The 23,770-nt window shown below is 44.2% G+C and overlaps 1 protein-coding gene across 9 annotated transcripts in view; it reads left to right on the top strand.

The window, feature by feature from the left end:
* The window catches only part of FNIP2 (folliculin interacting protein 2), an 88,034-nt gene that overhangs the window by 48,856 nt on the left and 15,408 nt on the right, over window positions 1–23,770 (top strand). For 3 of the 9 annotated variants that reach the window (XM_075612387.1, XM_075612360.1, XM_075612350.1), the window contains 12 exons: window positions 8,486–8,647; window positions 9,460–9,560; window positions 10,249–10,320; window positions 10,876–10,976; window positions 11,462–11,551; window positions 14,552–14,623; window positions 15,133–15,219; window positions 15,887–16,022; window positions 17,966–18,167; window positions 18,600–18,688; window positions 19,189–19,335; window positions 20,611–20,780. In XM_075612387.1, the coding sequence (XP_075468502.1) occupies window positions 8,486–8,647; window positions 9,460–9,560; window positions 10,249–10,320; window positions 10,876–10,976; window positions 11,462–11,551; window positions 14,552–14,623; window positions 15,133–15,219; window positions 15,887–16,022; window positions 17,966–18,167; window positions 18,600–18,688; window positions 19,189–19,335; window positions 20,611–20,780 (1,429 nt within the window). The remainder of the gene's footprint in view (window positions 1–8,485; window positions 8,648–9,459; window positions 9,561–10,248; window positions 10,321–10,875; window positions 10,977–11,461; window positions 11,552–14,551; window positions 14,624–15,132; window positions 15,220–15,886; window positions 16,023–17,965; window positions 18,168–18,599; window positions 18,689–19,188; window positions 19,336–20,610; window positions 20,781–23,770) is intronic. The other 6 variants (XM_075612369.1, XM_075612405.1, XM_075612395.1 and 3 more) reach the window with 6 other exon arrangements.

Genomic DNA, 23,770 nt, shown 5'->3' with positions numbered 1-23,770 from the left:
GTGCTTTTCAGATCAATGCTGCATTTCTGTTTATCATTCCCGGAGTATAATTGCACAATAGTAAGATTACATTGATATCTTCCTGACCTGTTTTTATAATCTTAATTGGAAGCGGTGGGACTCTAGCAAAAGCATCAACTGTATGAGATCAGGTCATGCTCTGGTAGCATTCTTGTAAACATTATGAAACTTAAACTTGTACATTAGACAAAAGGTCGGGTTCTGTGTCCACTGCAGTAATGTAAAATAAATGGATAAAAAACACATTTTCTTTATCACTCCAAGTAAGATTTTGATATGGCCTTGACCTATCTGAAGGGTTGAAGTGGTTAATGCAGTTCTGACTCTGCACCATGTCAAACAGTATCACATGATCACCTGAGCTGGGGGCGGGAGCCGGTGGCTAACTGATCATCTGCTTGTGAGCATAAATAGGTCAGGCTGTTTAATATATTAATGCCGTTCAGTCAGTGACTTTAAGCCATGATGCCACGGTCATGTGAATATGTCCTAGACGGCAGGTCTGAGTCCGAATAAGATAAATGCAGGCTATTGGGCTCTTTAATGCTGCATCACTCCCTCCCTTTGCTCTTCTTTATTTTTTTTTAAGACTTCAGTTAAATATGTGAAAGAGCAGTATGGGGGGTGTGGGCTGCTGCTTTAAGTTCTCCAGCATTGCTAGCAGCAAAAGGACTTTCTTGGACTTCAAATTACAGACAATCCAGATGGCATGTGCTTTATGTGCGTGTTTTGTAAAAGGTTGGTAATATGATCAGAACGTTATCGCCGCAGAAGTGTGTTGAGCTCAGTTCTACTGTTGGTATAAAATAAATGTATCATAATAGGTGTGTGACTGCATCTTATTGCACATCAGGTTAAGACCGAATCTTCCCACGTGCACAATTTGTTCCTGGGACCTTACAGCAGCCAAACGTCAGCCCAGAAAAAAAGACACTATAACACTTATAATAAGGGCCCAGGTACTATAATAGAGAGGATACCCAGACCTGTTGCTTGGTTCTAGACTGGTAACACAAAAATATGACAATACAGGTAAACACTGAAGCTTTGTATCTGACTGTGTAAAAAATGCTCACGAACAGAACAAGCACGAGAAAGCATTTTCCAAAACCGCGGTAGCCAAGAATCCGAGTTCAACCATCCAATCGGATCTAACCACTATACAGTGAGTTTGGAAAGAACCCATGATATAGTCAATATAATAAACATTGAAATAAAGTTACCCCCCCAAAAAATAATCCATTGCAATATTGCATGTAACCTTGTGAGAGACAAAGTTTACAAGAGGATCAGTGGTGATGCATCATGTGCCCACTTGTAATTTGTTGACCATTAAAGGGTTTCACTGTTCTCTCTGGTGTGATATTTTGGGATATGTAGTGAAATTCTGATCCAACATTGTTTGACTTCTATGAAAACTGCGCGTTATACTGGAATGTTACGTCCTGTATATACTGGAATACGTTACAAGGTCATGAGCGATGTACACCTGTATATTACGTCTCGCCCAGCTCTGTGTTTAAATGCAATACAGGCAGTCCTCTGTTATCCAACGGAATCCGTTCTGGAAGTAGCGTTGGATAGTGACACCGTTGTAAAGTGAGTCCCATGTTAATCACTGGCGGTGACCGTTGGATAACGCTTGCCGGCGTCAAAATGGCCCATAGGGTTGCGTTGGATAAGCCATTCGTTGTAAAGTGAAACGTTGGATAGTGAGGACTACCTGTTCATGTATATCTTTGTCCTTGGTTTTCTAGTAAAAATGTTTGTGTTCAACTTGTCACAGTATCTGATGTTGCTACCAGTGTAGCAGTGTGTAACGCGTAGCTCACCACAAACAAAGCGCGACCGCGGTGTTGAGGTAGGGAATTGGTTAACGCCGACCCACAGCCACCCGGGCGCTTAGGATGTAGAGTGGTCGTGCAAGCCAGGTCAGGATTATAGATGGGAGAATAGTTGTAAGTGCTTGCCAGGTCAGGAGTGGAGAGTTGCGGATCATCGGGGTGCGTAGCCAAGTTCAGGGTAGGAGAGTAGCGGATCGTTGGTGTACTTGGCTAAGGTCAGGACTGGAGACGGGAGAATGGTCGTTTGTAGCCGGATCAGGAGAGGAGAGGTGTGGAGTCCAAGGAGATGAGCAGGGTCGGGCAGCAAGAGGTCAACAGGCACAGCAAGGCAAGGTCACGGAACAGGAATGCAGCAAGGCACCGCGTCACACTAGACCAGGGGAGCGCAAACTTTTTGTGCTGCGCCCCCCTGTCTCTCTGCCCCCGGCTCTCGCGCCCCCCTGCCTTCCTTCAGCCGCGTCAGATGACGCTGCGTGGGCGTGTGACGTCAGGTCACATGGTGACGCCGCGTTGCCATGGCGACGCAACACAGACGGCTGAATCCCGGTAAGTAAATAGTTGCAGGGGCCTCACGCGATCCCCTGGCATTTAATTTAAATGCCTGGGGGAAGAGCACGGGGCCTCTGCAACTGCCCGCGCCGCCCCCCTGGGGGTCGCGCCCCCCACTTTGCGCACCGCTGCACTAGACTATGCTCAGCAATGAGTATGCAGCAGGAAGGTATATAATGGGAAGTGCTCCAATAGTCGGCCAGGGCGGAACCAGGAAGTAGAATCCAATAGGGCACACCTGTGTGCACCAGCAGCCTATGATGCAGCCTGCTCGGGGATGGGGGCGGAACCGATAGTGCGCCACGGAGGTCAGGGACGGAACCTAGAATGCGCGTCACTCATACGCCGGCCCTGTCATCAGAGTGGGGGCGGAGCTTGGAACGTGCATCAGCGGGGAGGCTGGACGAGCGCACCCGCCAGAGCGGGGGGCGGAGTCAGAACTCGCAGGCGGAGAGTCGGGCCACGAGAGCGCATCCTGGATGTCAGTCGCGGAAGGGTTATTGAGGTGAGGAGACGGTCTGCGACCGCCAGGATGGCGAATCCTCACAGTGTGCCAAAGGTAGCTGTATTATTGCTTGTTTATATTTAACTTCTAATCTGCCTCTGCTCTTCTGCTTGGTTGACATTTGTGGACATAATTCTTATGCGGAAAGGGACATTTGGCCGCGACCAAATCGCCACCGGCGTCCGACCACCAGGATGACTCCGCCTGTCACCTCATCGCCTTCCAGCATTTAAAAAAAATCATGTGGCAAGATCTTCCCAGCCGCTGCGGCTCGGTGATGGTGTGCGTGCGCCCAGCCGCTGCGGCTCAGTGATGGCGTGCGCCCAGCCGCTGCGGCTCAGTGATGGCGTGCGTGTGCCCAGCCGCTGCGGCTCAGTGATGGCGTGCGTGCGCCCAGCCGCTGCAGCTCAGTGATGGCGTGCGCCCAGCCGCTGCGGCTCAGTGATGGCGTGCGCCCAGCCGCTGCGGTTCAGTGATGGCGTGCGCCCAGCCGCTGCGGCTCAGTGATGGCGTGCGTGCGCCCAGCCGCTGCGGCTCAGTGATGGCGTGCGCCCAGCCGCTGCGGCTCAGTGATGGCGTGCGTGCGCCCAGCCGCTGCGGCTCAGTGATGGCGTGCGTGCGCCCAGCCGCTGCGGCTCAGTCATGGCGTGCGTGCGCCCAGCCGCTGCGGCTCAGTGATGGCGTGCGTGCGCCCAGCCGCTGCGGCTCAGTCATGGCGTGCGTGCGCCCAGCTGCTGCGGCTCAGTGATGGCGTGCGTGCGCCCAGCCGCTGCGGCTCAGTGATGGCGTGCGTGCGCCCAGCCGCTGCGGCTCAGTGATGGCGTGCGCCCAGCCGCTGCGGCTCAGTCATGGCGTGCGTGCGCCCAGCTGCTGCGGCTCAGTGATGGCGTGCGTGCGCCCAGCCGCTGCGGCTCAGTGATGGCGTGCGTGCGCCCAGCCGCTGCGGCTCAGTGATGGCGTGCGCCCAGCCGCTGCGGCTCAGTGATGGCGTGTGTGCGCCCAGCCGCTGCGGCTCAGTGATGGCGTGCGCCCAGCCGCTGCGGCTCAGTGATGGCGTGCGTGCGCCCAGCCGCTGCGGCTCAGTGATGGCGTGCGTGCGCCCAGCCGCTGCGGCTCAGTGATGGCGTGCGTGCGCCCAGCCGCTGCGGCTCAGTGATGGCGTGCGTGCGCCCAGCCGCTGCGGCTCAGTGATGGCGTGCGTGCGCCCAGCCGCTGCGGCTCAGTGATGGCGTGCGTGCGCCCAGCCGCTGCGGCTCAGTGATGGCGTGCGTGCGCCCAGCCGCTGCGGCTCAGTGATGGCGTGCGTGCGCCCAGCCGCCGCGGCTCAGTGATGGCGTGCGTGCGCCCAGCCGCCGCGGCTCAGTGATGGCGTGCGTGCGCCCAGCCGCCGCGGCTCAGTGATGGCGTGCGTGCGCCCAGCCGCCGCGGCTCAGTGATGGCGTGCGTGCGCCCAGCCAGGGCGCATTTTTTACATTTCCCGCGTGAGAAGTTTTCAGAATGTGTCCTGGCTGGGTGCGCGCTCACGGGGCGGCGGGGGAGATGTGCGCGGGAAATTGGAAAATGTGCTGGGCACGCTCGCACATGGAAACTGGGGAGGTGCCCCGCAGCAGGGAAGGTCCTCAGAGGACATTTCTTAAATGGGTGGCGAAGCGAGCGGAGGCGAGTTGTCCTGGCGGCGGAGTGCCGGTGGCGAGTCTGGCTGCGGCATAATGTTCTAGAATTTTTTTAATTTATTTTTTAATATGCACTCTCAGCAGCCACTACTGCATTGTTATATATTAAACCGTCTTTCCAGATAACAGGGTTTGTTTGTTGGTTGCCTAGCAACACAATGAGTGAGTGTTTCTGGACCTGGCACGCTCTTTGGAGCCAGTATTTTACTTCCGGGTACGGGGCTACATATTTGTGTGTGTATACCACCCTGATGAAGGTAAAAACGTTTGCATTTGCTTTGTACAACATATTTGTTTTGGTCACTAACCTGGATGTGCGGTCGTACTTCTCTATACGATTTTGGGTCTAGGGTGAAGTATACACTGTGCAGAAAAAAACAGGACCCCTTTTATTTATCACCATATCTTGCAGAAAAATCACTACATTTTCATGAAAATGTTGAGCAATTATAGGTCTCACAGTAGATCATTACATTTAAGAATTATTTGATAATCTAATATTCTTTGGAATTGTAGATGGCATAATGACCTAATCAAGTGCATAGTTCCAAAATGGTGTTTCACCAAAAGAGCTCAGCACGTAATAAAGTGCTTTAGAGAGCAAGAATTATAGTCCATAGCGTTTGCATAAAATGTTTCCTGATCAAGGATGGTCGCTAGGAGGACTGAACAAACACATTTGTAAAACATATTGTTCAGGAGTAGGAGCAGCTGGATTAATGCCCATTTCTCGTTTAATGAACATGGATCTACAATAATGTACCTGGTACTTGTTGATAATATACAGTGGCATCAGTTTAGTTAACCTCTGATTCTTCATTGTGCTCCTACATAAATCTACATAACAGACCTGCAATTGTGCAAATTTTCGTGGGGATTGAGTGAGAAATGTATAAATTGATGAAACACTGCAGGTGTCCTGTGTGAGTGTTGCATGTACACGTAGCTCAGGAGAGGGGTACTTTTTTTTTATTTTATTAACTTTTTTTTTAAATGTATCTATCTATATATTTCTCAAACCGTCGTGTGTGTTTGCCTGTCTGTATGTGTGTTCCCTGTGTCTAGGGGCAATCGCATTGGACCTTTGGCCTGTCACTCCGCCTCAGACCAATGAGATTGCTCCCTTGGCCTGCCCGCCCCCGCACACCTCTCATTGGCACCGACACCACTCCCTCAGGCCAATGACATAGCTCCCTTGGCCCCCCGCCCGCCCCCGCACACCTCTCATTGGCCTGCAGCCAACACACACGACCCCACTGCCACACTCTCCCAGCCCTCACTGAGCTTTGATAACGCTTCACAGCACCTAACCCTCACTGCTCTGGGAACGCTTCACAACTCTCACCTCTCAACCCACAAAACCCTCACCGCCTGATACCACCAAAAGAACTGCGGAATCAGGTACAGATATATATATATATATATATATATATATATATATATATATATATATATATATATATATATATATATATATATATATATATATATATATATATATATATATATATATATATATATATATATATATATATATATATATATATATATATATATATATATATATATATGTATATGTGTGTGTGTGTTTTCACCACTGCAACACTACCCACCCTCACACAACACCGCACGATCACCTACACACACCGCACGCTCACGGAGCACACACCGACGGCCACCACCTCTTAACAACCACCCCCCCACCAATGCAGACCACGACCGCACGCCAGACCTCTCCCGGTACCGCAGCCCCTCTACCACCCGCACACACTCCTGCCAACACCCCTCCCCTTCACCTCAACACAACCACGCCGGAACGCACGTTCACCGCAAAAACACCACACACCCCCAGCAAACATACACACTCTGCTACTCACTTGCACCGCCACATAACCTGATCGCCACTGGACAACGCCCGCATCTCCTCCACTACCACGCAACACACTCCCCCCCCCTCTCCGGAGGCCGCAACAACACCCTCACCTAGCCCGCAACCCCCCCTCACCCCCCCCCCCCCCCAGATTCCAGTAGCCCGCAACACACTGCTACTCACTTTCACCGACAACACAGTCCCCCCTCCGGAGCCCGCAACACACCCTCCCCTAGCCCGCAACCCCCCCCCCCCCCCCCCCCCCCCAACACACACAGCCTCCCGTAGCCCGCATCACAACCACTCCCGTGGAGCGCAACCCCTCCCGTATGACGCAAGCCCTCCTGTATCCCGGCCAACACCCCCAAAACACTCACGTAGCCCACACACCCGCCCCCCAAACCCTCCCCTGGCCACAACTGCCAAACCCCTCCAAACCGCACGTAGTCAGCAAAAAAGCCAACACTTCCCGGAGGACGCCACAACCCCTACCTCCGGAGGGCCCGCATCACAACCACGCACGTGGAGCGCAACCCCTACCTCCGGAGGGCCCGCATCACAACCACGCACGTGGAGCGCAACCCCTACCTCCGGAGGGCCCGCAACCACCACCGTACACAGAAAGCCCTCCTGTATCCCGACCGCCCCCCAAAAACACTCACGTGGCCCCCCCTTCTTCCCCCCCCCCCTCCCAAAGCCGCACTGAGCCCGCAAACACAACACCTCCCGGTGGACGCCACAACCCCCCCTCCAGGGACCACACACCTCGCCTTCGCCCTGCTGCCACATCAGTGTTTCACTGTACGCCGCAAGCCCTCCTGGATCATTAACACATAATTATTCACGGTTCCCATCCCGGGCAACGCCGGGTCTCTCAGCTAGTTTGTGTGTGTTTGTGTGTGTGTGTGTGTGTGTGTGTGTGTGTACGTGTACACACACACGTGTGTGTGTTTTTTGTTTTGTCACTGCGTTGTCAAGCACATGACTACTGCATGTACATTTTAGCTGCCTAATGATCTTCACGTTGAAGATTAAATAAACCAGATAACTGGTGTTTGCGTGTGAAATAAAAGCTGCCTGGGAAAAACAGAAGATGCTGTACTGGCAAACTGTGAATGTGCTGTATAATTTTAAAGCCGCATATCTGGTTTCATCAAAACTCTGCTTCACGGTAATGTTTCTAATATAAAATTTCACCCCTATTCAAATGCAAGTGTTGTGTCAGAATTCATGAAGTTGGTGGCAAAGGGGGGGGGGGAGGTGGGAGGAGGGATGTGAGAGGAGAGAGCATCGCATCCGGAACAGGCGGCATCTGCCATTTTAAGGCTGTGTGATGCCCGGCATTGAGGCTTATTAAATCCGAGCCTTAGAAGTTGGTTAGATCTTAGTTTTGATGCTAGTTCGGACCTGTGCATTTGTCAGGGAACACCTTTTTCTGATTTGCATGTCACATGATGCTTCAAAATGTCATTCCATTTCCATTATTTTTATTATTAAAGGATTAATCACCAAGGTTCAGCTCCTTACACATAGCATAGCCTGGGTGACAGGACATATAGGAGTAGTGTACAGGTGATGGTAGTACAGGTATAAAGGAGTACAGGCATTTCTCGGTTATCCAACGGAATCCGTTCTGGAAGTAGCGTTGGATAGTGACACCATTGTAAAGTGAGTCCCATGTTAATCAGTGGCGGTGAGCGTCGGATAGCGCTTGCCGGCGTCAAAACGGCCCTTAGGGTTGCGTTGGATATGCCATTAGTTGTAAAGTGAAACATTGGATAGCGAGGACTACCTGTAGATGGTGATTTGTAGTGGAGCTGAAGATGCAGATGTATCATGTAACTCTAGCCTTCTGCAAGGGGATTTCCCATGCTACGGCTTCAAAAAAATGTGGCTGTGAACTTCTCTGATTAATTTTGGCTTGCACATTCTGCATAATCTAATCTCTGCTTCTTGCCTCTGCTGTAGTTCTATCCAGTTTGACCTTCCTATCCTCTTGTGTGTCCCGTACAATACTAAACAGGTTCTTGCAAATGTTCTGCAGAGATCGGGTGAGCATGCACCAACAAAGACCACCATTAAATCGTGTCAGACCAGCAGCAGCGGGACCTGCACCATCTCTTCCTGTAATACAACTCCATCCGGATGTACCCAGCCTGCCAAGGAGCAGCTGCCCAGATACCAGGCAAGAGAAATAAACAATCACTCGATGACATCAATCTGTGGCATTGTACTTCTCCTGCAACATGGGCAGGGGAGTTACGGGTCCTAAGAGTTTGTTGGAACCGCATTGCTGCTACTATGGTGACTAGCAATTCATTCCAGCGCCCATTCTGTAACCCTGATAAACAGACGTCTGTGTATTGTATACTATACGCTGACACTCGGGACTCCAAGCATAGAAATGTCAGCATAGCAAACCGTTTTGCAGGTCTGCTAATTTCAGTTTAGGACCGACTGAAGGTAGCCCAGCTCATGCAGAATCTGCTTTGTTCAGCTACAGAAACACAGGAATGGGAGCTCCCTCCCCCTGTCTACAAGTTACACTGTGAGTGTGCACTATATGCAACAGATAACATTGGACTATATATTTGCACTGTTCATTGTGGTGTGTGTTTTTGCCATTACTTGTTTCCGCTTCAACAACGTCGTTTGCCACACTTGACAAAGGAAATATACCTAAGCTTTCTAAAATTCTTAAAGTTGTATCCTACTGTACATGTCATTAATATTTTTGTTTAGCACCACGCTATTTCTCCACCCCCCTGTGTTTTGTCATACATTGTATAAGCGACTCTGTTTACCTAATTATGCTAATCTGTTGGCCCCTAGAATGTCGTGCATTTGCTATGTGTTTGACCCAGAATCAAGATCTCACATTTGGTGACACTTGCTACATCCGCACAATGCATCCTAGTGCCCTTCCAAACACCCCACAACGCGTGCTCCTGTGCCGTATTGCCATGCTGTTCCAATGTGACATGCATTTTCTTGCAGTATACCAAGCCAGCCTCTGATGTCAATATGCTGGGAGAGATGATGTTTGGTTCTGTGGCAATGAGCTACAAAGGTTCTACTTTGAAAATCCACTTTATCCGGTGAGTCCGATTTTTTTTTTTTTTTTAAGTGTTGATTTTTAGATTTGCCTTAACTAGAAAACACACTAGTTACACCTGTACTCTGAGAACTAATTCTGGTACCTGGTGTTTATCCAGGTTCACACTAAAGACGGCAGCCTTGTAAGTCTTAAACATTGCTTATATAGTGGTGGGTATGCAGTTTTTCTTATTTTATTGAACCTATAGGGGAAAAGGATGCGAACTTTTCAAATATACATGTGTAGTGTATCAATATACAGTAAACACTTAGTTATCCGGCATGGGTCGGACCGGATAGGTTCTGGATAAGCATACATTTTGGTTAACTAAGAGTTATACCACACATGTATTACAAGTTTTCTAAGAATTACAATACATTACAAGGTATAAAATGGTATACAGGTACTCGCCAATAAAGTATTAATACTACTGTAATCCTGCCTCAAATATCCGACTGCACTCGGAAGTACTTGGAGCCACATGGAGGTGCCGGATAGCTTTGGCATGGATTCCGGTTACCACATTGAAGATTTGTATAGGGATATATCAGAAATCCCCCATACTAAAGCTTGCCGGTTGGTAAACTGCTGGATAACAAAGCTTTTACTGGAGTCTCGTTAGTCTTCCAAGATTTACTTCTGTGGGTTTCCCTTGGTTTTAAGTAGGATTCCCTTTTCTGTTTTGCCAGTTCCCCCCCACAGTTGATGATTAGTAAAGTGTTTTCTGCCAGAATGGGAAGCTTCAGCGGGAGCACAAACACGTAAGATATTTTCTTCTGTTGAAAGAGGTATTTACTGAGATTTTTACTAAGGAAATGTGTTGCGCAGAAACATTATAAAAGGTACACGGTTCGAAAAGAGAGCCATTATTGGATAAAATTTTTTTGTATATCTATATCTCAACTTGCATGGGGCAACCCAGATCCCCCTGTAAAAGTAGGAATGTCCAGTTTTAGCTCTTGGCTTTAAACCTCTTGTCCCAGTATGCTATGGTACTTGTAGTCATTAAGCTATAAGCCCTGCAAATCACACAATGTCATTCAGGTGGCACTCATAGGCTGCGACCTACTTTTTTGAAGCTGGCTACACTATCGAGTTTCTGAAGAGGTGCTGTTAAATTCTAACCTAACCACGAGAGCATGTCACCCCTGTGTTAATGAACGTTCTTTTTTTATGAGCATACTTTTACTTTGTCTTTTTTGTCTCGCCTTATCACTTAGCAATGTGTCTTATTCAATTAACTGTGATGGCACCGATTTCAGCGCTGCCACATGAGACGTTCCATCCCATTTAAGATGTTTTGTACTTGATTACAGTTTGCAGGACAGCCTAGAGAACATTAATCAAGATGCCAGTGGAGCGAGACTTGGTGTAAGTCAGGGTGGGCTGGCATCCTGTCCGAGTGGAACTAACCTAGGTATGGTATTAGCACAATTTATGTTACACTATTCTCACTCCCTAGCTGTCATTCTCCCACCGTCGGTCAGGGAAGAAGTTATTTGTACACAATCCCAAAATAGGAATGCTCTACTTTCTGACCAAATGTGTAGGTATATAGAAAAAGACGATTTAGTCTTGCATCTAAAAATGATGTATACTTTGTTAACTCTCAAATATACATGGTTATTGCAGTGTTCCTGATCACAGTAAGGTCCCACCCACTAGGGGAGTCGTGGGAAGAAATGTCCAGCCAAACTCGGTCTGGCTGCCCATTACTTTTGTAGCATGCAAATTTCAGGAGGCGACAGCTGGTCCCCAGTCACAGCGATTCACCGGGTGGAAGTTCCTACGTGTCACGTAGCTGTGTATATTCAGCGGGCTTGCTTCTTTTCTTTGTATATATTACTGTTTTTTTTGTTTCCCTTTTTTTTAATTTTTTTCAACATATGCCTCCTGTTTCAGGTATTTTACAGATGTGCGGCAGCAAACTGCTGCCTGGTATGTTTGAAGCTCGCCCCCTCCGGCTTGGCCGGAGTGCCTCTTTCTTTGCAGGTTTGTGTGGAATGCAAAACCGTGTGAGCCACACAAAATCCAGTGACTCTAAAAAAAAATTTGGTTGCTATAATGCACCAACACAAATCATTGTCGCTCTGCAGAATTACGAAGGGTCACGTTAGAGTAACACGCGGCCCTTGGCACGCCATCGATGCTGAGGTAGCTAACCGCGTGTTGCCGTGCTTTCCTGCCTGCGCTGGCATTAGAGGCACCAAAACCATTTTCTTGGTTGTGAACTTAGAATAATTAATGCAGCAGTTATGCACAATGTGTTCGCCATTAAAGGGGAATTCTCATATAAATAAGGAAAACCTTCTTCTTTTTTTTTTTATACAATATGGAAGCGTCTGATATTCAATATCTACATGAAGGTAATCTGACTCCCAATATTAACTATTGGTCAATCCCTATATTATTTGAATGTAGTTATTCTCCTGAAATAATGCGCTGGGTATTTTGGGTAAAATGTTAATAATCGCCTGCTACTTCCACTCTTTACGTTTTTTTTCTCCCTCTCTCGGTCCCTCTCTCGGTCCCTCTCTCGGTCCCTCTCTCGGTCCCTCTCTCGGTCTCTTTCTCTCTCTCCTTCCATCTTCCATGTTCCTTTCCACTTCACAAAGCCAATTGGTATATTTATTTTTAAATTCATTAGATGCATAGAAAGGAATACGTTGCTTTTAGCTATTTATTCTGCTAATACGTTTTGAAGAAGGTACAGTCAACCATCTTATTTTCATGAGGTTTCCCCATTAATTCTAAAATATTTGCCAACATTCAGTTGCATCATGATAGTAAAGACCCTTGTATTTCTGAGAGGATTTGGTGTTCATGATTTACAATTTGCTTTATACTGGTGTTAAGTTTCCTATTCGTTCCACGTCTTTCTAAAATCTGTCTAGAGCAAGAGTGGCCAACTCCAGTCCGCAGGGACTACCAACAGGTCAGGTTTTAAGGATAGCTCTGCTTCAGCATAGGTGACCCAATCAGTAGTTCAGTCAATGATTGTGCCACCTATGCTGAAGCAGGGCTATCCTTAAAACCTGACCTGTTGGTGGCCCCTGAGTTTGAAAAAAATGGCGGTGCACAGTCGAAGATAATACACAGAGAACTGTTAAGTAGTGTCTAGAATTTTTCATAGAGCTTAGTGTGTTTTAACCCTGTACTACATGTGCCAATACATTTTTCATAGGGCTTACTTACCAGCCCTCTGTGTATTATCTTCGACTGAGTACCCATCTCTTGTTCTACTGTTGTGGAACTTGTGTATTCTAAACAGAGACGATATCATAATGGAGACTTCACCAGTGACTCGGTGGTTTCACCACATTAATTTAGTGACGCACGGATCAATGATTATAATATTCATGCCAATGAAATTATGAGCATAGGAATTCTACTATGAGAGGCTCGTTGCTGAATACAAAGGACTCACTGGGACGTATACTTTCTATCCTATTTTGTATACCGACACTTACTACACTTAGATCAAGACAATTATTGCAACATTGTACAAGTTTTTTGAAGCGCTGTGCTTTGTTTTTACAAACTACCCCCTCTCTCTGGTGGCCCCTGGTGACTGGAGTTGGTCACCCTTGCTCTAGATATGGTCCCTGGCATGCATATTGTATTTTTATATTTGGGATTGAACTAACATACTTTAACAATGGGATTGGCCTGAGCATCGAGCTTTGGAAAATAAGCAGAACCTTGAAGATCACACCCAACCATTGGGAAGGGCCTGCTTAGCTCATTCTTTATAAAATCTCTGCAGCACAAAAAGGTTTGTGTTAGTTTTTTTTTCTCTCCATGCTATGCTAACTCTTCAAGTATCAGATGCATTTCCCGTGTATATTTTAAGGTGTGAATTACGCACATGTTGAGTACAGGTGGCTGGATCCCATTACCACATTTTTTCCTAAGTAGCATTCGGGATATGTATTTTAGCACCGACAATGCACCTCCCGTCTCAGATTAGGAGAAGCGTAGAGGAAACGTGGTTGACGAGCAATACCCCAGTCAGAGTCCCAATGGAAAATGAAATCTTGCTTGAGCCAAATCTTTCCTTTAATCATTATAACATTTGTTCATTGGCGCTAATTAAATGGGTACGTTCTTTTTACAGTAGATGCAAATCCATCAATTTTTAAGTGCCACAGACGTGCACCTGTTGAGGTGAAGGGATTGCCTTTCTGTTTTCTGGACCAAAAGTTTGAGTAGCCTTTTAGATCTATAGAAACGTTTGCTCCTAATTCCAGTAGACTGTAGAGGAGCCCACAAGGCTTTTCAGAGAACACCTTTCAGGCCACCCCACTGCTCAGACATTTATGGACTGTTGATTTAGTCTTCCACCCCAGGTAATGGTAATCGTGCATGATGGGCAAAATAAAATGATTGGGAACTACTAACCTGTTTAACAAATGCATGTGTTGGGCTTGATGTATAGATTTTCACTATACTGTATGTGCATGTGAAAAATATTTGTGTATGCTATTTATTACCAGGGCAGCGGAGACATTTGAGAATCTAAATTGGGATTGGTTGTGGTTTTTTTTGTTTAATATTCTTAAAACAGATGCAGCATAGAATACGGGATCTGTATGTATATTTTAGTGAGAAACCAATGTGTATAGTGGAGTACTGGGGGGTGCGATATTTAAAAAAAAATTGGGTGGGGGCACGGCGCTTAGATATTAAATGCTGGGGAGCGCACAAGGCCTATCTATCTTTCTTACCTAGGCTCCAGGTGACGAGTCACCATCGCAACGCGCGTCACATGATGTGATGTCACATGACTCCACGGTGTCATTTGATACGGGTTCCTAGGTAAGGGGGGGGGGGGCCCCCCATCAGTACTGGGGCTCAGCAGGCAGGGGGCACAGAGCAGAAAGTTTGTGCACACCTGGTCAAGCAGAATGAAAAAAATCTGTAGGCTCTTTCCTGTGGGTGACTGTTTCTGCTAGGCGCGATTTTACAGGTGCCTTTTTTTTTTTCACGCAGCACACAGCACGCCGGTGGATATGCCCAGCAGAGGACACAATGAAGACGGAGACAGTGGTATTGCTCGATCAGGTATCGACATTGCTTCAATGAGCTGTCTGACTTGAATTCTTTGACACCATTCAGATTGCACCAAAGCAATTATGAAGTCTGAATGTAGATCGGTCTATCAAAAAGCATAATTATTCTTGATGGGTTTATTGTGCAAAACCTGGATAGAGGAACACCACTGAATAGAACACCAGTTAACATAAAGACAGTTGCGGTTGCATATTCAATTTAGCTCTATTTATGTACTTATTTTTTTTTAGTAGCTCAAAGTACCTCACAATGCAACTAGTCCTATTTTTGTAATTTCATGAGTTTTAGTTTTTTGCCACATTTATGTATGTTTGTTTTTTAGCTTGTGTCTGATAAACCTTTTACATTTGCCATCTCTGACTTCTCACTGCAATAGTCTCAGACCAAAACTCTCCCAGACACTGGCTCTACGTGGGTTTCATTTTCATATTTGTGTTTAAATGTAAAGGTACAATTTCTGAGTGATTTAGGTAGCATGCATTTCTACTTTTTCTGCTAAGGTACTCCAGCAAATTTCTTTGCATCTGAGACGTATGTTGCGGAGACACTAAAGTGCTTTCCAGAGTGGCAACATCTGCATGTAATATGTATGTAGTTCTGGGTATTTATTTTTTAGGCTTTGTCTCCACCCTCTTGTGTGAACCCCTAGTTACAGTAGTAAGGTAACCTAGATTCTGCTATGTCTCAGCGACGCAGCAGGAGAGCTATTCATATATTGTGCAGAAGCTTTTGTGAGGTCTCTGTTAGAAAGTGTCACTACCTGACAAAGAATCCAACTAAGAGGTCAAAGCAAAAATTGCAGTGTGTCTAAACTTTAGAAGAAATACGTACAGTGCATTGGGAAACCGTCCTTTTAGCATCTTTGAGTGGTATGAGATTTGATTCTCGTGGTACACTGAAAGGTTAACTTATTGGCAATGTGTACCATTGCTGTAAAAAGATTTTGCAGCACTAATAAGCCGATCTTTATCTTCTGTCAAATCAAACTACTCCTGTCCTACATCCCTGGCCTATTTCTCTTGACACTCTACTGCCCCTTAGTTTTTCCTATTCTATTGTGTATTAAACATTTTGTGAGTGCTACCTCCTATTCTCGGTGGGAGTTACTACTTTAAGATAGCATGACAAAATGATTCTTATTTGGTTCACCATTCATTATCACCGTGCCTTATCACGTTAACCCTTAGTGTGAATGTATAGAATTTGTGTTTATATTTTTGCCTGACAGTGCTTTCTCTTCTGTTTTTTTTGCAGCTTCCCTGAGTAGCCTCTTAATTACCCCTCTCCCATCTCCAAGCTCCTTATCCTCCAGCAACTGTGCCAGCAGCTACCAACGGCGCTGGCTGCGGAGTCAGACAACCAGTTTAGAGCATGGCGTTGTCCCCAGGTGGTAAGTGTTTCCAGTCTACATTGGGTAATGATGATCTTACCCAATCTTGCAATTCTGAACTTGTTTAAGTGCTTTAGGGGCCTGCAAAGCAACTCTGTGGAGACACTCAATTTCTGGGAGCATAGAAGCACTAGATTGACCATCTGCGCTTCTGTCACTTGTTAGCCCAGATTGGTTTTCTACAGGAGCATCATCCATGTTACAAATGCTTTATACTGAATTATATACAAAAAAAGTAAACTGAATGAATTCAATGGGGATCCTTCAGTTAACAGCCTGACTCAGATTTATGAATAAGATTAAATAATGTACTGCTGCCTCCAATGTATCTTACGCTTTGTCCATAGGGAAAGCGAGCGCGCTACAGTGCTACTTTCCTCACGCGCGTTTTCCTCTCCGGCGATGTGTGGACTGTAGGTTTTTGGGAAGCGAGGGAGGGAAGGGGTGGGCACGGTCATGACGTGGGGGGTGAGGAGGGCATGTCAGGGAAGTGTCATGCATGAGAACAAGCCTGTAGCAAATAATAAAACGCATAACAAATTTTTTCGAATGCATGGCCTCTTATTTTCTTTCTAGAAATCTATTATTGAGGTCAATGTGATTTTGTGTGAAAGCTGTAATTTTTTGGGAACAATTCCTGCGACAGTGGCATTGCGCCATAAACTATATTCTTAATCCAATTATGGGGATGTTTGCTTTTACCATCTAAGTACCCATGGCAATCAACAGACTTTCTATAGGTTTTAGTGTGAATAGCACAATTTTCTATGAATAGAAGTAATCTAAAAAATCTATTTTTCTTTACTAATTTTTGATGTTAAAACAAGAACTAGTTCATTGGGATTTAGAAAGTAAATAAAAGCATTCAGAGTGGTTATATCCCCCTTCCAGAAATAATTTAATTTATTTATTTATAAAATATTTTACCAGGAAGTAATACATTGAGAGTTACCTCTCGTTTTCAAGTACAGTATGTCTTGGGCACAGAGTTAAGACAAATAATACATGGTTACAAATACAGTTACATAAATGAGCAGGTTATACATTATATACAAGACATTGCATTGTCATCTATATACCGCTTCCATAAAACAAGATTAGAAATAAAAGGGTCATCACAAATTAAACAATGCTCCTAGAAACACACAAAAAGATTAGTGTAGCAAAGGGCAAATTGTGCCCCCTTGCTGTACTGAGTAATTGTAAGAAATATTCTCGTTCAGAATAAAAATGATGCGTTAAAATATGGCATAAAATAATTTTTAATCAGACTTTTTGTAAAAAAAAATGTTTATGCTGCACTATGATGGGGATGTATGTTGTGCTTCTGTTTTTATTTTTTGATTTTTTTTATGTATGTATATATGCACTCTCACCATCTCACCGTAGCACCTATATATAAACTTTAAAACAAGATTTAAATAAGAAAATACACAATTTTATATACTAAAAAATTTCCATAATAAATAGCTGAAATTGATGGAAAATGTATTGCATAAATTAAATAAAGTAAATGTTTTCATTTAACTGGTTGGGTGATAAAGTGCTTTATTTATAGATCCAGTTACTTTCCTTTTTTTTTTTTTTTTTTTAAAGTGTTCAATCTATCACCCCATTTCTGTTACTCGAGGCAGAAAAGGAGCTTGTAGAAGAGAAGTGATTATAGACTTTACTCCAAATCCTTGGCACTGGGGATATAATAGAATAAGCAGTTGTACTTACTGAGCGTTAATTATGCCTGGATGCAATGTGTCGCAGGCGCCAAAGGATTAAGATGTGGTAGTTGCCTCAAAGTGTACCCGCATTGAAAAAGGTAGAACGCCTTTCTGTTGTAGAGAGATCATGGAGACTGATGGAATAAATAATAAATGACAGGTACTGAACTCCCAAACTATTCCGTCACATTCTCGCTGAACATCTGACCTTTCTACCCGGTCTTGCAGGGCGACAGAAGAGACCTTTAGTATGGCAGACGAGAGTTACAGCTCCAACCCAGCAATAATTCGAAGGAAAAAGATTGCCATCAGTATCATCTTCTCCTTGCCTGAACAGGACGAAGCTCAGAGACATTTCCAGGATTTCTTCTTCTCCCACTTTCCTTTGTTTGAATCGCACATGAACAAGCTGAAGGCTGCTATAGAAAAGGTAGCAAACTCTGCCTGTGCTTCGAGCGCTTCAGTAACAGGCGTTTCCCATGCCAATTTACAATAGCTATTGGGGAACAAACCGCAAACTTATTCTGATAGAATATAAACCTTTTTATTCTAACACTGTAGAGCCAACTGAAAGAAGACTTATTAGGGCTTATTTGTTCAGGCAATAGTGCCAATCGGGGCACCATTGCATGGAATCTCCCATTGATTTAAATGGGAGCTTATCTGCATTAGTGACATAATTAACACCATCACTGTCTATTGAACACCCAATGTGTCGAGCTCCAGAGTCTGCTTACTTTTTATGTTACACAGGGACATGGTACTGTACGAAACATAATTGAATTGCGATTTTTGGTTTGAAGCTGATGTGATCTGTAATTTTGGATTAGATGTTGATATTTATTGTCTTTATTATTCCCAGGCAATGGTTTCCTGTAGAAAGATCACAGAATCCAGTCAAAGGGTCCAGTTTTACCTCCGCCAAGTCATGGAAGCCCTGGGACAGTTTAGGTAAGCTGCTACCTGTGTTAATTGCCTTAATTGGTTATGATTCCTGATTTTAACTTATTTAAGGTACAGTATTGAACAAGACCAAAATGAGGCAGTTGCAGTAAACGATGGCGGATTTCCCATTAGGTCTGATGGGCACGGGTCTAGGGTGGCAAAAAAATTCACTCCTCCCGAGCCCCCCCCCCACCATACACGGAGGTCGCGCTCTTGGGCCTGATGGGAAGTTCCTTACCTGCTTCCGCCTTCTTTCTGCAGCGTCAAATGACGCTGCGACGTCACACGACGTCTCGTTTCCATGGCAAATTCTCAATGTAAAAGTCCGTTATGATTTTTGTTTGAAATGTCTAGTTCTGAGATACCTAGACATTACTATAGTAATATAGTATTACTATTGTAATGTCTAGGTATGTTGAAATACAGCTATGCCTTATGCCTTATTGCTTATAGCATTATTCATATTTCGAGTCTATATAAAATAAAGTGTTTTGTTCCTATAACAGGGAAACTATCTGGAACCTGTACTCCATTCCACGGATCGCTGAACCTGTGTGGCTGACCATGATGTCTAATAGTTCCGAAAATAATCAACTCTGCCAACATTTCCTCAGAGAGTTTACTTATCTTATCGAGCAGCTTAACAAGAATCAGTACGTTTTTGTTTTTTATTGGGACACCGACTCATTTATTGAGTCATAAGGCGCATTGTCTTTGTATAACTGTGTAGAGTAATGTAGTTCAAAGTTTTAGTAACCATCATTGCCCTGGAGAAGTGCAGGTTGTGGTATCTTTTAGTTGACTAAACATGAGTTCCTCCTAAATTAAGTTGGTGTACAGAGCTATTGTAAACCTCACAGGTCTTTTCGAGTGTACTGTAGCAGTGGGAAGAAAGCGTATGTACCCAAAGGGCTCAAGTTAAGACAGAGTGAAGTCTTCAGGTGTAGTGATGGTTACATAAATCAGCAGGAGTAAAGTGCAGTGCTGGCTTAAGACTTCGCGAGGCCCTTATAAAAAATAAAACTATCTATATAGTTAACAGGGTAACTTCCGTAAGCTATTTTGAGCACTCCTCACAATTGAAAGGTGTCCATTCCTAGAACTTAAACAGGGACTTTGGATATGAAGTAGAAGGAAATAACTAACTAAACCATTATATTCTTCTGCGAAATTGTATTGAGTAACTGTCCGTCTTTTCTTTACATGACAGGTTGCTTTTAATGTACTGTACATTCCACTTTTGTTACGAAAACGTCAAACGACTATTGATTTTTTTTTAAAAATTTCAGAATTTATTTTTAGCGTGAATAGACCTTTTGAATTTCCAGGGCACCTCAAATATACTTTAGATATTTGAGAGAAATTCTTAGTGTTTGTAGGCCCCTCTTATTGTGCGGTACTGAGCTGTCGCTTATTTAGCTTAAACCTAAATCTGCCACTGGCTACGTGTGCAAGTTATGAGGTGGGTGAATGGCAGAGGAATGAAGAAGTGTGGGACAGGAGATGTGCTCTGTGTTACCATAATCTCCTGCCCTTTTATTCGTGTGTATTTAACATTTCTGTACTACTAGTACAGAAAAGTCCAGTGAGTGTCCTGCTCGAGAAAAGTGCTGTCCTGTATGTGTTTTTGTATTTGAGTAATAAAAAGTAGCAGTATGATTATTCTGCTCTGTATTTTCTTGGCTGATTAAGCATGGCATGTACTGCATTTCTAGTGTAAATAAGTATTTTTTTTTTTTTTTAATCCAGAAATAACTATATTTATGACTGACTATTTGTAAAGCAGAAGAGTAACTGTTGCCCTTGTTTGATAATATGCATGTTTAGTTCATTATGGACTCCCGTTCTTGTTGTAATACTCAGGGTACACCAACACATGAAGTGTAAGAAACAGCAGCAGGTTTTTCACATGTATCCTTGTGTTCCAGGTTTTGTGCAGCTTTAATAACTGCCGTGTTAACCTATCACTTGGCATGGGTTCCAACAGTAATGCCAAATGACCATCCACCCATAAAATCCTTCTCTGAAAAACACACCTCTCAATCGGTCAATCTGCTGGCAAAGTCACATCCGTATAACCCACTCTGGGCACAGCTAGGTGAGTACCAACCGTAAGGGCCGTTCCGGAAACGGTGCCCAGCAAGACTGTGTGTATACCTAATATAAACAGGGGGAACCAGCAGTTATGCTGTAGTCTGTGAAAATTGCCAACCATAAATTCACAATGTAGGGGAGTTTGTCTTGTAATTGTCGGGAATCTTGTGCAAGTTGAATATAATTGTTGTGACCTGTTATTCCTCTATAGCACAAATGTATAATGTGTAATGCAAAACGTTGACAAGAGAGAATATACCGGTCAGGAAGATATTACTGTGAATGTCTCTCAAATGGCAAGACGACACATTAAAGACCAGTATCATAGCAACCGTGGCTTACATCTCCTCACAACTCGTGAAGGATGACCCTTGTTGACTTGCACATAGCAAGTTTTCTTAATGAATGTCCTTAACGGGTTCTGTTTTTTGGAATTTATCTTGGCCATCTATCTTTTGGAGACCAATAAATAACACACAGCAGCGCTGGGAATAATGGTAATGAATAGATTTTGACCAAAGCTCAGCCGAGCAAAATGCAGCATTGTTCTAGTGGATCTACAACTTTTTCTTTGCAATATCCTGCAAGACTATCTGACTTGGTATAGACTGGGTTAATATACAGTGTACTTCTAAAGTTAATGGAGGGGCTTATTCTTCGGTAGCCATGTCAACTGAATATACTTGCAGTAAATAAAGCACTTTGACATTTTTATTAGAAGTGAAAAAATTGGGAGGAGCGCACTAATCAAATGGAGCAAGAAGGACCCAAAGTCAAAAATAAATAAAAGGGTACTTTAATGTGTCATGAGACCCATCCAACGCGTTTCGAACGTCACAGCGTTCTTTACCAATTTATTTTTGACTTTGGGTCCTTCCTGCCCCATTTGGTTAGTGCGCTCCTCCCAATTTTTTCACTTCTGCTATCACCATTGGAAGCTGCACAGCCTGTCAGCCACACCAAGGATATGGGAGTACTTGCATGACTTAGGGGAACCTGCCAATGGGACTGAGGGTGGGTGGGCTAGTACTACCCACCACCTGTCTTCAGGAGGACAGTACCCATTATTTGCTGTTACATTATCACTATTTATATTTATGAATACGGATTCCCTTGGATGGTGGTTTGGCATCATAATATTATTATTGCCCTGGCATTGGAGCACTTTTGCCAATTTTCTATCTTGACATTTGTATTAGACATATTTACAAATCAATTGCTTTATTAAAGAAATACAACAGACGACAGAGAAGCCCAATGCTACATCCAACATGACAGATATACAGTAAAATACTTATATATTCTCTTGAAAAGGGGTCATTTAGTTTAACCCTTTGGCCAAAGCATTGTAAGCCTGCGAGCCACGACAAGGCAGACCCTGTTCGCAAGTCCTAACACTACCAGATAAAATACTAATATACCTCTATTAGAGCTTGCTGGGGTTTTGTGTTTTTGTTATTAAAGAAATTCCCAGAAACCTCCATCGAGTGCAGAAAACGTGGATGGATGATATACAATCACTCGCCCCTTCCCCCAATATTGAACTGGAAGTCTTTTCTAGCGCAAGGTTTTTTTTTTTTTTTTTAATGACCTAACATACATTTTAATGTTTTAGGTTAATTTGAGGCATGTAGGCATTGGTATCATATAGTCGTAGTTCTGTTGATTCTGTAGCTGTATATTGTAATGTTAGAGAGACCTTCTCATGCTTGTTTTAGGATGAAATAGCCAAGCTATGTTTCCATAATATTTCTAAGTGCCATTTAGTATTTAATGAACAATGCATGTTGATGATGGACTAATAACGAAATGCACCTTGGCTGCCCTGTCAATGCATATTTACTCAGTTTTTATATTTAGAAAATGAAATTAACATTGTTGAATCCGTACCCACGCATGCCTGAAGTACAGCTCGGCAGTGACGGCGTTACAAAGATAAATGGCTTATTCTTAATGTTTTGTAAAGTCCTTCAGGACATACACGTCAGGTCACTCAATTGCTCTGAGGATCAAAACAGGATGTATCCGTCTATAAATAGGCAGTCGACAACTCTGGACGTCTGTAGTTAATCCTCTCATAATAATAATACTTTGTGTACGTCAATTGATTAGCGCATAGATAATTCCATATAGTATTTAGCGCATAGATAATTCCATATAGTATTTTACTTATCGTTCTAATCTGCGTCTGATGCAAGAGTTTGCATTATGTATGCATTTGTGACTCACAATTAGAACCATAAACATTCTTTGTCAAATGAACATAGTTTGTAACATGTTTATAGTTGGTCAAATGTGGCCCTCTTGTGGTTATATGATTATTCTGCAGTGTCGTAACCCTATAACCGAAGCATCTGGAAGGATGGATGGATGACTCTTCCCATGGAGAAAGTTATCTTTGCCATCGATCCTTTTTATGCATCCTTGCATTTGTGTCAAATAACATGGCAGATATCTTATGAGTTTGCAGTATTCGATTTATTTTAAGTTGTATACAAAGCCTTTAGGAGCTGCAAATACAAAACAAACCTTTTCTAGGAGAACGTCTTTAATTTCCGCTTCAATCTGTAACATTTGCCTTGCTTCTATTACTACATACTGTACGCATGTTGGTTTTTTTACTTACATTTTTTTTTTTTTTTTTAAGTAATCAGAAGCAAATATTTCAGAAGTACCTGTGATTACAATGGAATATAACATTCCTCCGTTATTACACACTGAAACAGTGTTTGTCTTCATGGAATAGGAAGGATGACCTGTTTTTTTTTTTTTTTTGAAGTGAAACTTCCTTAGTGGCACCTCATTCGTGATGGGGCAAAAATGGATTGTGGAGACAGAAATGAAACGGATGTGACGTCAGTGCTGGCAGTTGAGGCCGGGCTGTGTTCTGGCTCAGCCCGACCCCAACACTGACATCACACCCGCTCCACAAATCAGATGCGGCGGCAATAGCCGCCAGCGCCGCTCCTAATCACCCCCGAGCCCCACACCCCC

This window comes from Ascaphus truei, chromosome 1 (assembly GCF_040206685.1).
Source record: "Ascaphus truei isolate aAscTru1 chromosome 1, aAscTru1.hap1, whole genome shotgun sequence".
Lineage (NCBI taxonomy): Eukaryota > Metazoa > Chordata > Amphibia > Anura > Ascaphidae > Ascaphus > Ascaphus truei.
Note: the sequence above shows the minus strand (reverse complement) of the source record. Positions and strands in the feature narration are given on the sequence as shown.